This window comes from Diachasmimorpha longicaudata, chromosome 6 (genome assembly GCF_034640455.1).
Source record: "Diachasmimorpha longicaudata isolate KC_UGA_2023 chromosome 6, iyDiaLong2, whole genome shotgun sequence".
Taxonomy (NCBI): domain Eukaryota; kingdom Metazoa; phylum Arthropoda; class Insecta; order Hymenoptera; family Braconidae; genus Diachasmimorpha; species Diachasmimorpha longicaudata.
The window spans coordinates 9,899,013-9,913,262 of record NC_087230.1 but is presented as its reverse complement, the minus strand read 5'-3'; the positions used below and the strand labels follow the sequence as shown (position 1 = coordinate 9,913,262).

Here is a 14,250-nt window from a genome sequence, read left to right as displayed (position 1 = left end):
ATATATTTTTTATATCCTGATAAAAAATCAAGTGGAGGGACAGGGCAAGTATTTCAGCTCGGGGCCAGAGTAAAACATATTCAGGCTACTTTTCGCACGTCTGAGGTTTCCATAATTAAACGCTATTGGCTATTTTTACGTCCTTGTACTTCAGACAAGTATGCCTCGACCCTTATGAGGTAATCACCATGTTTCAAAAATTCCCACCGCTTATATTCATGACGCGACATCCGTTGCCTTTCATACGTGAATATTCCTCAAAATTTCTTAAAATTTTCTATTCAATGGGCTGGGCCCAAGTTAACACTAGACAATTAAAAGTACCAATTTTTTTTTTATTGGAAAATGTTCTCGTAAGTCTTCGGTAACCAAGGACAAGAACCGAAGACCTTTCCGCATGTTTTATTGGCGACGAGAGCGTATAACGGTTTGGTTTGTTAGAAATGCGCCTTCAAGCGATCAGGCTCTCTTAAAAATAATTCTGTTGCTCATTCCTCCCGTTCTCTCATTGAGAATTCCACGCAGCCGTTTAATGGATACAGCTGGTTCTCCTATCAAACAATGTAAGAGAATTTTCTTGTAATTATATATCCATTATGATGTTTATGTTTGTTTTATCATCCTCTGTGCCTTGTGAAGTGTTGATTATTTTTCATTGTCTTACCTGTAACTCATTGTTTGCCGAAGATGTGCGTTGGTAATCATAATAATAATAAGACATTAATTTGTATTTCAATAGAGAAAAAAAAGGAATAATAGTGTTGAAAAAAATACTTGTGTAGATTCAAATGGTTTACATGGTTAACTGTGATAATTGATCGATATGTAGACATTGAATTATATTCCAACAACTCCGTTATATATAACATATATACAATAAAAAAATAATCATCACATGTGTATTTTTTTTGAAAACACGTTGTTGTCTAAGAGCTGGTTGTTTTGTGATAAATAATCCCAAAGGATACGCCAGTGACAGATGTCAGAAAATTGGGATGCTGTGGTTAAGGTGTACGAGGAGGACGACGATGATAATGATTATGACGATGAAGAGGAAGCGGAGAAGAAGGAGGAATCAACGTTAAAAGAAGTGTGCGACAAGGATGGAGCCTCAACATCAGTAACTTGCAGCACGTTGTGGAGTGACGACATTATTGACATGTCCGAGCTTGATTTGGAAGATGAAGAAACTTGGTGAGTTGAATGGAGGGTTGACATATACGTCACATGCATGAGAAAGCTTGAAAATTATATTTAATGAGGACACTGAAATAATTTTTCGATTATAGGCTTTTACAAAGCGATAAAAGTGAATTATTACGCTGTGATCTTCGAAGTTGGCTCAGAAGAGATTTCCATGGGGACCGTGGAAAGCTAAATAATATTACGATAAACGACAATAATGAGGTTGGATTATCAATCGACACTAGGACCTTTACACGATGTAAAAAAAAAATGCCCAAGCTGAACTTGGATTATACTAAAGAGACAACATTACCTGGAGGCATTATCCAGAATGATAGCGAATCATCGTGGAGTAAAATAAAAATAAATTGGAAGGAAGAGGAGAAAAGAAGTGAGGACTCCATTCCGGCTATGTTGAGACAATCAGTGACAGGCATGATAGGTTCCTCCAGGTGTAATACTCAAGAAAGTTTGGAAGCTTTTCTAGACATGTCACAATCAAAATGCATCGATTCATTTATTAATCTGGCTGAGCCTGAATTTAACGAGAGTATTATGAATACGTCTCGTCCTTCATTTTTGTCAACAACAATGCCAAGCCACTCAATGCATTCGATTTGCGAAACAACTAATATTGGAATGGCAGACTCTCAAATTCTTACAGAATCCATGATGGAAACTAGTATGTTTAACGAAATGGATGGTGATATTGCCAATGTGAATTTTTCTGCAGTGATAGAAAGAAATTGGTTTGATTCAGAAAAAACTACCACAGTAGAAGATGTATCCATCAGTGATGGTGATAAGACATTCACTGCGAATGATTTTCCGGAGGAAGTATCAATATCTGATAGTCAAGAACATTCATGTTCCATAAATAAAACATTCGATAGATTACCAGCGGCAGCCGCACAAGGTTCAATTTGTCTCAATACAATTGAGCCAGGGAAAAATTGCGATGAAAATGTCTATTCAAATAGGTTATTGATGAAAATTCCATTAAATTCTACATTTAAAACATCTGAATATGACGACGAAATGAAAAATATCATCATTGAACAGGAGGATGAAATGCCATCGAATACGACATATGTCGCTGATACGAATGACGATGCGACTCTTCCATTTCCGCATTATTCACAGGAATCAGAGACAAACTGTCGCCATTCATTACTAATAGCCCAAAATAATGAAATGAAATCGCTTGATATGACGTATTCCACAAGGGATTTTATCATGTCAAATGAGTCGATTAATAATGGCATGAAATTGTCGCCATCGACAAAAGATGAAATCTATCAAGATCAAAATGATTGTATGCCTTCTAATCGTTATCAAACATATCGAAAATCTACGGCAATTAAAAAAATGGAATCTGCCAATAAGGTAGCTAATCCTATTTTTAAAAATCCATTAAATTACGATGAACCTAATCGAGGAAAGTCGATGGAAATATTAAATAAGTTGAGTAGTAAAACACTTGATTCTCAACAGGTTTATACAAAATTAAATGGGCCAAAGTCTTTGTCTCGTTTACCTCAAACCTTTCAAAAATCGAACCCCAATCTCCGGTCGTATAATTCCACCTTTACAAAAGGTAAAACAATAACTGCACCAACAACAACTAAAATAATTCATCAATCGAAATTTGGTTTTCAACCCATTGGAAGAGGAATTATCAAAAATGGCCCGTCAATAGCGCCCAACCGAGTCAGTAATTTGCCTAAAGCACAGGGAGCAGAATATGATAGAATGGATACTAGAAAGTCCAGTGAAAGCATTGAAAGCACTCTAAGCACTTATAGTGGTCCAGACATTGACGATGGCTTGAGCACGTGTTCAGAGGGTAGCACTCATTTGAATGGCGAAAAAATGACAAATCGTGAACAAATTAATAAAATTGGTCGAATGCAAGAGGAGGCATTGAGTCAGGAATCAACTCCAAAGGGAGATAGGAAAATTTTGGACTCTACATGGATCACTAGTGAAACAGACCTTCCGTCACCAATTCCCAAGAATAATGAGATAATAGGCAATCAAGTGATTTCCTCACATGATACTGATCCAGTCATTAAAACGAGTTCACCTGTCATTAGTCCCGGAGAATCTCCACAAACTCTTTCTTCAAATCAAGCCAATCATGTAGCAGACGAAGAGAAAATAACGAAAGTGGATAAAAGTGCTCCACTCAATAAATTATCGGTAAATTATGATTTTTACTTGTTTTTTTCCTTTATCACATTTCTCTTGACTAATAGTATTATGTAATTTTTTTAATAGTCTGTATTCAAGCCACCCCAGAATCACGAAAATAAGACTGATGCTGGTCATTTACCTGTAAGCCGATCGTCCAATCTACCAAGTGGAATACCTCGGCCTGCATCGCGAATTCCGGCGCCCAGATTTTCTCGAATCCCAGCACAAGTGAGAAGTCATAGTAATATAAAGAAGGGCCTTTTTTGACACAAAACATTTGTTGAACTACTTGAGTCACTTCACAACTTTTTCACTTAACAAAGTTGATTTTTATATCAGTTTTTTTTAATTTATTTTTTTTTGTTGAAAGTCTGAGGCCTTCTAAATAAATTGACAATATGAACGGGAGAGAATTATTATTCAATGCATATCGAAGAGGATTTATAGATTAATTCCGGCTGTATATATAAACGTGGAGAAATAATTTGCTGAAAAAAAAGAGAAACTATAGTTAAGAAAGGGCCTTGATTTCCAAATACCAATGTGCCTTCTAATGATTAACATAAAAATAATATTGTTAGGCCATATTTAAGCTTTTTATATTATTGCGACATGTATTGTTCTCTCTTCTCTACTACAATCTATTTTTTATTCAATAATTCATTACTGTTCATACAATAAAATCGCCAATACTAAAAATCATGAATTACACTTGTGTATTTTCTGTTTTTCCTTTTTTGCTTCACTCCATAATTTTCTATGAGAAATGTTGAAAAGTTGAAAAAGTATAAATTCGATGTACGTTATGTTGAGATGCCGGGTTAAATGTAAATGGTAAATAAATATTAAAAGTCTATGGATCGATTAAATCAATGAATTTAAAAGATGGGTTGAATTGGTGGAAGGGTGGGAAAGACACATCACAGGTGGGAAAGTCATTAAAATTTCAAAAACTAACAAATAATTATCATGCTTTATTTCTATATAGATATAATACTGTATTGTTGGTATGCACTCGTATCTAGAGTATATGAACAATTTGTAATGTGAAAAAAGTAAATTATTGTTAAGTGAGTCATTGAAAAAGTCACACTTTGAGATCAATAGTAAAGGAAATTACACCATTACCGAGTGAATTACTTTTCAATGCACTATTGAATGAAAATTCCACACACTAGTAGGATAAATGAAGACTGAAAAAAAAATTTAATATCCTCCAGTTATCATATTATGACTTGAACACAAGACGTGCTATTTATATAGCCCAATTGCATATTATTTCCTATAATTTCCTTTCCTTCTCATTAATAACTCATTTTATAAGTGGCATTGTTATCTTTCACATTAATTTCATTCGCAAGCAAGTTTCCCATCAAAACTACTCAGAGCAATAGCAAAGGCTTGGAGAGCACAAAGTGGAAATCGATAGTCCATGGTGAAAACATCCTCTGCTACCCGGCCAAATTGCATAACAACATAATCCGCTGTAAAATAATTATATGATTTGTAAATACCATGTTATAAAGTTATATCGAGTCCTATAAGTTGGGGGTGAGTAATTACTTACTATCGCTGTCGTGAACCACTTGAAAATTTTTAACAGATGCTTGTGTAACGCGACCATGAAAATTGAGTACATAAGATTGAGTGTCATCATTCCACACAGGTGTTTTGTTATGCAGTTCAATTAAATTATCCATATTTTTCATTTTCCAGCACTCTGGAAAAGGACAACGGTTAGTCACGGCAGGAGAAGATAAAAAAAATGTCGATTATTATTGTCGTTACCGAGTAATGTTTCAGATTCATCACGCGGACAGATGGGTATTCTTTGTTGATCAGCAGTCATTCCAGGAATAATAACAGTCATTTTACGAGGTCCTTTGAATCCAAGTACATTAGTATCATAAACTACCGCAGCTAATTCTTGACGTGGAGTTGAACGATCATCTCGTTTATTTTGTTTCATCAGAGAGTATCCATTGTCATAAATAGTAAATTGAGTTCCCAAAAGATTGGAACGCAATTTTCCAACGTAAGACTCAGCGCCACGAGATAAATCAGTCGGATCAGTTGATATCAAGTAATTACTTGTTGTACTTTTTTTTCGTTTTCTTCCGGCAAGTAGAAAAATTTTTTTCCCATAATCACGTTCTAGATGCAGAAAATAGGTTGGATACAAACCACGATCCATTCCCTTTCTATCACGAGTAATTCGACATTTGAAATGCATTTTTTTATTGGCTGGTTGAAGAACAAAATTTTCAATATTTCCTTCAACATTGCCCTCCAATTCAGGACTCTAATGGATAGATAAGTAAAATTTGTAATTACATATAAATCATCCACTAATTCTGTACAATTTAATGAGATACGGTTGACTTACATTGGACTGGATTTCTCGATTTACGATAATAGTATCACAACCATCAAAAGGTACTATTGGCAGGGGGGAATGTAACTGATAGGAGAGAGATTCGTGTGGCACTGCTAATCGTGTATCCAAAGGCGATGATTCCTCATCAACACAGTCTCCCATAGTTGCCATACAATCGTTGAAGAGATCTCCATCGTCATGTAATTCACCATCAAATCCTACAGGTAATAATCAAGTTCACATTGACGATAACCAAACAACAATGACTTTTTAATAGATTAAAAAAAATATATGGTCATTGTTATTCACATATATATTAATTGGGTAAATGCTCTCCTAATACCTGCCATATTTTTTCCTTTAACTCCTGATGCATTATTTTGACTGACTGATGAAATATTATGTGATTGCTGTCCATCACAGGCCTGCGATTGTTTCATGGGAGTTAACCACTTTGTCGAATGAATTTTGTGAGCAGAAGATGTGTTCGATGCTTGCACCATTCCTCCAGCTCCACTTTGTCGTTTCTGTTTCATTTTTTCAGCCAGAAGTTGACGCTGAGAGGATCAAACAAGTTTAAGATATGAAGAATCAATTATATATTAACATCTCGACACATTCACTAATTTATTTATCTTCGTTCTATTACACGTAAGAAAATAATAATGTTTTACCTGTTGTTCCAATTTTTGCAATCTCAAATCTAACGAAGTCATGGCGTTGGTTAATTAATTATTAACTGTAAGAACGAGTCCAATAATAAAGACTACAAAATATTGAACAGTATCACTTTGTCCCCTGTGAAAGCAATTTAATGCCTTGAGTTTGTTTATATCAAAGAAGGGCCGTTGCCGAGGGTACCAAGGTAACCTTACGATACTGTTTAGTGTTTTATCGTTAGGGGTGTTAGGGGTATATACACTCCTGATTTAGTTCATGCGCCACCACCGCTAGCTTTTTTACTTGTAAACAGCAACAAAGAAACTTGAGATATTTTCATTAGTTGATAGTGATTCTTCGACGTCGTTTTTTCAACTTATTCAACTTATTAAATTTTCTGTTTTATTAGAAGCTCTTAGTTGAGAGGAAATTATTTTCAGTCCAGGATTTACATTATTGATCAGTGTTTCGTTGTCATCTAAAAGGCAACTGAATACTCAATATCCGAGTTCTACGTAAGAAAATTAAGAATAGACAATTTATAGAAAGATTTCACTGCCAACTAATTGCAATACAAAGCGTGATATTGAATTTGTATTGATTGATCATGCGCCAGTGTCAGTAGGACAGCGACATCCCCGCCCCCATAAAAAATGATGTGAGTAACGACCCACTGAACAATTTATTTCCATTAATAAGGCATCAGTTGTTATTTTCTGTCAATTAAGAGGGATTATTAGTGGGATAATGGATGACAATAGAGTCCTGATGGAATTCAATGCAAACGCGTCTCTGGTTCTAATTGTCCAGTCGCAAAGTGCATTTATTAACCGACCGACGAGGAAATATTTTCATTTCACTAGTCCACCACGAGGTGGCGATAGGGGTAGTTTCCGCCGCGTCGTTTCCACGGACGCGCGAGCTCCCGAGAACTCGTCCGAATTGAAGAGTGGAAAGCACGGCGGTAGGGATGTAATGCCAAAGGGGGTACACACGTACCACAAGGAAGAAGCTCGGTTTTAGCCCGAGTTAGTGACACCTGTTGCTCGGTAAGAAACATCGGTGGTTGACGGGAGCATGGCTGGTTCGTCCGAAGTCAAGACGCTTTTATCACGCCACAAGGCGTCCCTTCTCCGCGAATTAAATACAACTGATTTACTGAGTGCATTAGTTAAACGCTGTGTTATAACTGAAATTGACAAGGACGCTGTTGCTGGTAACGCCGACAGATCTGCTGTTGCGGACATTGATTTATTTATCGACGTCATAGGGGCTAAGGGCTTCGATGCATTCAGAGAATTTTGCTTTGCACTGGAAGCTGAATGTCCCCATGTTCTCACGGATCTACTTGTTGATCAACACAGCATTGCCGGTGAGTACTCTGTACTTTTGTGGTTTTGGGGGGACAAACTGGTTAACTGTGTGCCAAAATATATTGAAACTCAATTTTGTGATTCACTGAAAGTTTTTGGGTATGTACAAATAATATTGAGACGAGCCAGTTGTTCGAGTGTTGAAGAGAAAATTATGGAGCAATAAAAATTGTCTCTTATCCAAGTGTTTATGTGGAAGTGGGGAAATTAAAATCTAAATTGGTTATCACTCCCTTACGGCATTGCCGAACAGAGACATGCCATTTTCCACCACTTTTTTGCTCTCCATCAACATGGTTAAATACAGAAATGAAAGAAACCTTCTCCTGGAGTTGCGGATGTACGGCTGATTAACGTTGAGAAATTCTCCGCTATTTCATTCACAAGCGCCCCATATTAGTCTAGTTAAAATTTCTCTCCGGAAGAATAAACTTCCCCTCAAACGTAGTTTATTCTCTCATATGTATTATTTACGACATTACACATTAGGATCATTATTTATTTTCGATCCCAGTGATTGGGAAAATCCCTATCGATGGCTGAATGTTTCATCAGCTGATGTGATTTTACGCTTAACCAGACAATGATTTTTTTCCTCGAGAAGGACCAGCTCAGACCTGTGATTATCCGTTTCCCAAGGCGTTTGCCTGTGCAAATAAACAGAGATGTTCTTGTTTCTGGTGTAAAAGGTCTTCTGGGAATGGTAGAAGAAAAGTATAAAAAATTATCAGTGGTTGAGAAATATGAGTTGTCGCTGGACACATGGCCACCCGAGAAGTACAATCTTTCAGGAACTCATGCTGGCAAATTAAGACAAACTTCTCGTTTTATCTCCGTTTTCCTTTGTCCACACACGTCTCTGGGTTACTATCCCTGTGCTTGGGACTGTCCATCCCCTCGTCCCCTGGACTGTTCAAACACTTCTGTCGAGGCCGTGACGTGACAGAATGCCGATGTATGCAGTCTATTCAGGTAGCACACGCAAGGCAATGTGCCCCCTGGAACGAGCTTTGATTTTTCAATTTTTCCGAAAAATTGTGCATTCCTGGTGAATTCTCTTTCTCAGTAGTTTCTGCACGCCCAACGAACTAGAGAATTTCTGTAGAGGGGGACTCCCCGGGTATTGTTTTTCAACTGAAGGATCATTGTGCAACGTGGGAAGTAAGGTTCCCACGCTAGGGAGGAACCCATTCCTCACTTCCGTAACTTCTTAATTACCGATCGTTGATTCGTTGTTTCTTCACTCCCTAGTGCTCTGACATGCCTGCGGAATTGTGGGACCAAATTCATGTCTAATTTTCTGTTATTTATTCCTCTGCGATAGAAAACCCTAACTGCCACAAAATTTCCAGCCTAATGACGTAAATAATATTTCATTAGGATTTGGACAATAATTCAGAGTTGTTTGTAGGACAGGAGACCAACGAAACTTGTCGAAATGTAACATCCGTCATTCCCAACGCTAGACCAGTTTTCACGTATCACATTTAACAGGTTCGTCCTACCTTGTGTTTTAAATCAGTCGACCTGGATAATCTGCGTGACAACATGGCGCTCAATTGCGAAAATGAAGGGAAAAACTTGTTTTAATAGATTTTAATGCTCTCTCTCTCTCTGAAGCTGGATTTTTCTGATCACTTAACGTGGTTGTGGTTTTTTCTCACCCAATTATTTACTTATTTTCACTAAACTCCGGTGAAAATCGAGCCGTTCCTGGCACTACTGGCTAGCGACGGATATGGCGATCTTGGTCTGGTACCGAAGATGGCACGACCCTCGTGTCTACTTATACCGAATAGACCAGGACATAAGAAAAAACTTGTGATGAATACAAGGAAAAATAGCAACAAGAAAAGGGCAATTACTAGCAGATAAATAACAGCTAACGACATGTCTTTCAATAGCTATCAATTGTTTTTATTTGTAGAATAATCATTGAGTAAATTCGATTGAGTTCATTTGCGTTACGATGCAAATGACTGTCACTTCATTTATATGGAATTCGTTGTCTATTTGCTAATGATGATGGCTTTGGTAATTACCACTAATTTTTCCCCTAAAACGAGAACGAACGAATACCATAATTCCCTCGGAATAGAACAGAATAATTTTGGACGAAGCAAAGGAAGTGACTTTGTAATTCTGACATTCATTAACCAACTCTCACAATAGCTGACACTACAGATTATGAAATCTGATCGTGGTAACCTTGCACTTTTCGGATTTGTTTTTTATGATTTACGTTTATTGCGAAATTCTATGTAAAATGATGTGTGAAACATATAAGGATTTCAACATAAGTGAATGAATGAATGTTTCCGAGTGTCTCGATGTCAAGAATTGGAAGAGCCGCAAATGTGTGACCTTTGACCTCGAAATATAGGATGGCATCCGCTCATCAATTAGCATGAATGATTGATGTGTTTATTCCGCAGGGGAGCATCAGCAGCAAGACTGCGAAGAGGAGGAGGAGGTGAAGCGTGAGCAGAAGCTGAGAGAACAGGAGGCCGAAGACGACGAGGACATAAAGGTTGTTAACACCATGGAAACGCCAACGCCGAGGGAACTCGACGAACCTGGTGGTGCTGACATTAATGGTAGCGGAGAGTCCGATGACTGCATCAAAGAGTGGTAAGTGTATTTCATTGCAATACATAAATTTTCAATGAGCTGAAGGAATCGCCACGACGTCATGCTCAAAAATATCTTTACGAGCTGGACTCATTATATCTTAATTCACCGTTGGGTATTAGTAAAAATTTCGTAATTTATTATGCCTGCGATAAGATTGTGGTTGAATTGATGGGCGCAGCAGGCCCACGAGAGATACGAGTCCTATTTAAAGATTTAAGTGCATCAGGCAACCAGTCCTGAACCGGAAACACAGGAAGCTAGCCTGCCTCCAGGCCTCCAACGCCCCAGCCTTCAGCTTGAACTCGTTTAAAATCGCCCGATAAACTCTTATTCGCGGTGATTGAAAGAAGTAGAACGATCACCTGGTCTCTCCTTACCATCAACTCCACCTTTTCGTTTGAGCCGTTTATTTTGCCCTTTTTTCTGTCGGGTTCGATATTTTTTTGATTACGTGGACGAGTCGCACAAACAGCTTCATCCTTTCGATATCACACTCATAATAATTTCTACTCAATTGTCTGCGGGTAAAATTTTCTTTCTACCAGTATTACCCTCACCCTATGCTTTGGTTGATTCTGCGAATGTAACAAAACGAGAGCAATTGCACTAGTAATGATTAGGAAACGAGGCAGACGTGAGTCACGTTGAACCTTCAGGGCGGACGTTAACTGTAAATGATTTGGAAATCGGTGTATGAGGATTTCCGGGTTTAGTGCTTTCTTTGTGGTCTATAAATCATCTCCGGGGTATTTATAATTGAATTTTATTAATTAATATGCAGGTGAAAATTATGTGGCATTTTCATCAACCTCAGAACTCATTAAAGTGACGGTGACGCTCGCCTTCACGAATCTCGTGAGAGGCTTTACATGGGATTTGGTGGAAACTTATCCCTGTTATACATCGCACAGGAAGTTTCTGAGGGACAAAACTTTAAGGGATATTGAATTCAACGTTGGGGTGGGAAAGTGAGAATCTGAGAAAGAGAGAGGAGGAGTTTGAAGAGGCTTTGGTGAATCGAATTTGCGGAATTGTAAGGGTAAAGTTCGATGGAACAGGCTGCATCTAAACCGAGTCGGGATATTCTCGGGGTTTTATTGAATTCTAGCTGTCTCAGATTATCACTACACTTGAGACCACTGCAGAACTGGGTATTTTTCCCTGGATTTTTCGTGTCCAATGCCGGAATTTTTTTATAAGGCAAATTCTTCATTTAAAAGGGAAAAAATTCAATCATGAAACAACAGATTTAGTTTTACCGATGACGAGTGGAGTGAAGAGTATGTTTTTAACATTTAGTTTTTATGATCGCGTGATAAAATGCCTGATGCGGTTGATGTGTTCTTCCACCCTTTTCCGTTCTCACGTTGGAGTGTATAATGCTACCTTTAAACCGTCGCCACGGGATCTACATAGACAGAACTCCCTAAGACTTCTGTTCTGCATCGTTTCTCATCCTCTCCAAAGTGACTGGAAAAATTAGGGATTCAGGGGGACGTGGAAAGCCAGGTTTTCATAGGCACCCCTGTTGTGAACACACGTTAGACATTATTCAGATAAGCTCGTGTAAAACCATCTGCCCCCACTGCCAGGGTAATCTCTCCAATTAAGCACTCTAATTAGATCTGATTTATTCGATTCGCCAGTTGCTCCCTCGTGGCTACTACGACCAACTGTTCCATCCAATTTCTACAAATTGTAATGATAGTTCAACCGCTTGAAAATTCCAAACATTTTATAATTAGATTATTTCCCTCTAAATCTCAGAACTTATTCTGGCTTTTATGTCAAGTTTTAATGATCCACTCAAACGTTCCACTTCGATCGAATCGTGAAAGTTTTGTGTCTCGAGGGTACTTAGATGTGTTTCCAGAAAGAAAGTTGAGATGCGTCGTGAACCGCTTAACGGGTCACCGGTAAATTTTTTGTCTCATCACTTGGAAAATAAGTTTTTGTCAAAAGTTTTCGTGTCCAAACGTAGATATTTTTAACAAGGTGAATTCATAACGAAACTTTAAGAAATTTTTCATTCAACTGTTTTTTAATCAAATCCTATATTTGATTCAAAGATCAAATAAATATATTCTCGAATTTTCAGTTAACTGAAGATTAAAATTTTATGATCAATCGAAAATTTCCAAACGTTTGGATCTTTGAGGTACCTATCATTTCCTTTCCAGAAAGAAAGTTTTGATGCGCTGTGAACCTCTTAATAGGTCACCGGAAAATGCTTTATGTCATCATACGAAAAAAACTTGCCCCGGTACTTTACCTTTGACGTATGAAGGGCGGGTCATTATGAAAGTACATGCATGCGCGTGCATGTCTTTACATTAATTTTAAGACTTAGTGGGATTGAGTGGAATAGTCTTCTACTTTTCTGTTCACTCTGATAGGCATTTGAGAAGGATCCAGTCTCCAGTCTTTTACTGCCAGCACCAAATCGTAAAACAGCTTAGGAAATTTCAATTGATGAGAAACTATACCCATCCAAACTTCATAATTAATAATAAATTTTAAGTATTAATTATAGTCTTGTAATATTATAGAATGTCACAAGATTGCTGCTCCAAATGACTGAATCCTACTTGCACATCCTTATCAATTTTCAAGAGCATTGATCCCACTTAAATTGAAAATGTCCCTTAAACCTCCATCAGGAAGAAATAGAGCTGTTGCTCTGTCCTTTCCCAACGTATCCGTATCACAACCAATCTCTGGTTGACACTTGACTGCCCAGTCCAATGTGTTAACCCAACGATCACCATTGATTATCTCAAATGACTCCTAATTCCCTGATTATCTCCTTATCGCATTCTCAAGAGCTCTCCAATTGTTTATTCTCTCTGTTGTCCTTCAGTACAGCGAGATTTCTTCCCGCGATCAATCACTCATGCGTCCATGAATTCTTCTCCCAAAAAAAAAAAACCTCAAGGAATGTCGCACACAGATAAAACATAACAAATGGCCCACGTAAACTGATAAATTTCCCTGTCAATGTTTTTTTTCCTTTCCCTGAAATTTGAGAACAGGTGAGAGATCTTCATTATTACAAACTTGATGTAGTGTCCAGCGAGACATCTAATGCGTCGACGTAGTGTTCCCTCTCAGCTGCAGTGTGCGGTTTGGTTGGGCGTCGCGACGCCTGTTTCCTCGTTATTTTGAGAATCCGAGGAGTCGCACGCGAGTAGCGACCGCGAGAGCTTCGATTGCTGGAGAAAACAACTCTATCCACAATTCATTACTTCAACAATGAACTCAATAAAATTTAAATAACATCCCTAAACAATTCGAAGCTCTTCTCTAATAATCTCGTAATTACCCAGTAAGCAATTAATAATAGTGATTAATTGTGCTATCAAGGGTTCTATTAAATCATCCCTCAGGCTATTTATAAAGAATCTGAAAGAGGTCATGAATTCCATCTTGTGCGCGGAAGTGATCAAGTTTCATAATTGAAATACCTACATAAACGATGAAGTGATTATTCTCATGGATCATTGTTAGTAATGTACACAACACCCCGGAGATGTTATCACGAGGGAGCAGGAAATTACAATACCCTGCCGATTCCCGCCCAATTCGGCTACTTCGTTCCCATAAATGGGATTTATTGTATTGGAACACCTCCACATCGGGCACGTCCACGAGGTGCTTTCTCATCGCCATCATCATTCAGTCAGACTCCCTGGTGAGCCGATAGCAAAAAAAAAATCTTATAGTACATATTCGGCACTTATTTCTTGCAATAAATCAACGTTGCTAACATTAATTAAGGATACAATAGTCCATACATTCTTTATTTTATGAGTTAGGGAATATTTT

The 14,250-nt window shown here is 37.8% G+C and overlaps 3 protein-coding genes across 11 annotated transcripts in view; 2 read left to right on the top strand and 1 right to left on the bottom strand.

Annotated features, from left to right (window-relative positions):
* Positions 1 to 39: 39 nt before the first annotated feature.
* Positions 40 to 4,087, top strand: LOC135164061 (uncharacterized). Of its 3 annotated transcripts, none has more exons than XM_064124082.1 (4): positions 40 to 563; positions 974 to 1,194; positions 1,290 to 3,387; positions 3,466 to 4,087. In XM_064124082.1, the coding sequence occupies exons 2-4, from the start codon at positions 980 to 982 to the stop codon at positions 3,646 to 3,648; spliced, it is 2,496 nt and encodes an 831-aa protein (XP_063980152.1). In that variant the 5' UTR covers positions 40 to 563; positions 974 to 979; the 3' UTR covers positions 3,649 to 4,087. The 3 variants fall into 3 exon arrangements, with proteins under 3 accessions (XP_063980152.1, XP_063980151.1, XP_063980153.1); XM_064124081.1 differs by having other exon boundaries at positions 964 to 1,194; XM_064124083.1 differs by having other exon boundaries at positions 932 to 1,194.
* A 255-nt stretch (positions 4,088 to 4,342) lies between these two features.
* On the bottom strand, positions 4,343 to 6,719 carry Ktub (king tubby). The gene is made up of 6 exons (XM_064124101.1): positions 6,433 to 6,719; positions 6,102 to 6,315; positions 5,768 to 5,976; positions 5,170 to 5,683; positions 4,949 to 5,101; positions 4,343 to 4,865 (listed from the first exon to the last, which is right to left on the bottom strand). Exons 1-6 carry the CDS (start codon positions 6,472 to 6,474, stop codon positions 4,732 to 4,734), a joined length of 1,266 nt encoding a protein of 421 aa, XP_063980171.1. The 5' UTR covers positions 6,475 to 6,719; the 3' UTR covers positions 4,343 to 4,731.
* Positions 6,720 to 7,344: 625 nt separating this feature from the next.
* The window catches only part of LOC135164053 (tight junction protein ZO-1-like), a 31,106-nt gene continuing 24,200 nt past the window's right edge, over positions 7,345 to 14,250 (top strand). For 6 of the 7 annotated variants that reach the window (XM_064124048.1, XM_064124046.1, XM_064124051.1 and 3 more), the window contains exons 1-2: positions 7,345 to 7,790; positions 10,227 to 10,422. In XM_064124048.1, the coding sequence (XP_063980118.1) occupies positions 7,496 to 7,790; positions 10,227 to 10,422 (491 nt within the window). In that variant the 5' untranslated portion in view covers positions 7,345 to 7,495. Of the gene's footprint in view, positions 7,791 to 10,226; positions 10,423 to 13,639; positions 14,117 to 14,250 lie in introns of those variants that run through there. The other variant, XM_064124049.1, reaches the window with a different exon arrangement.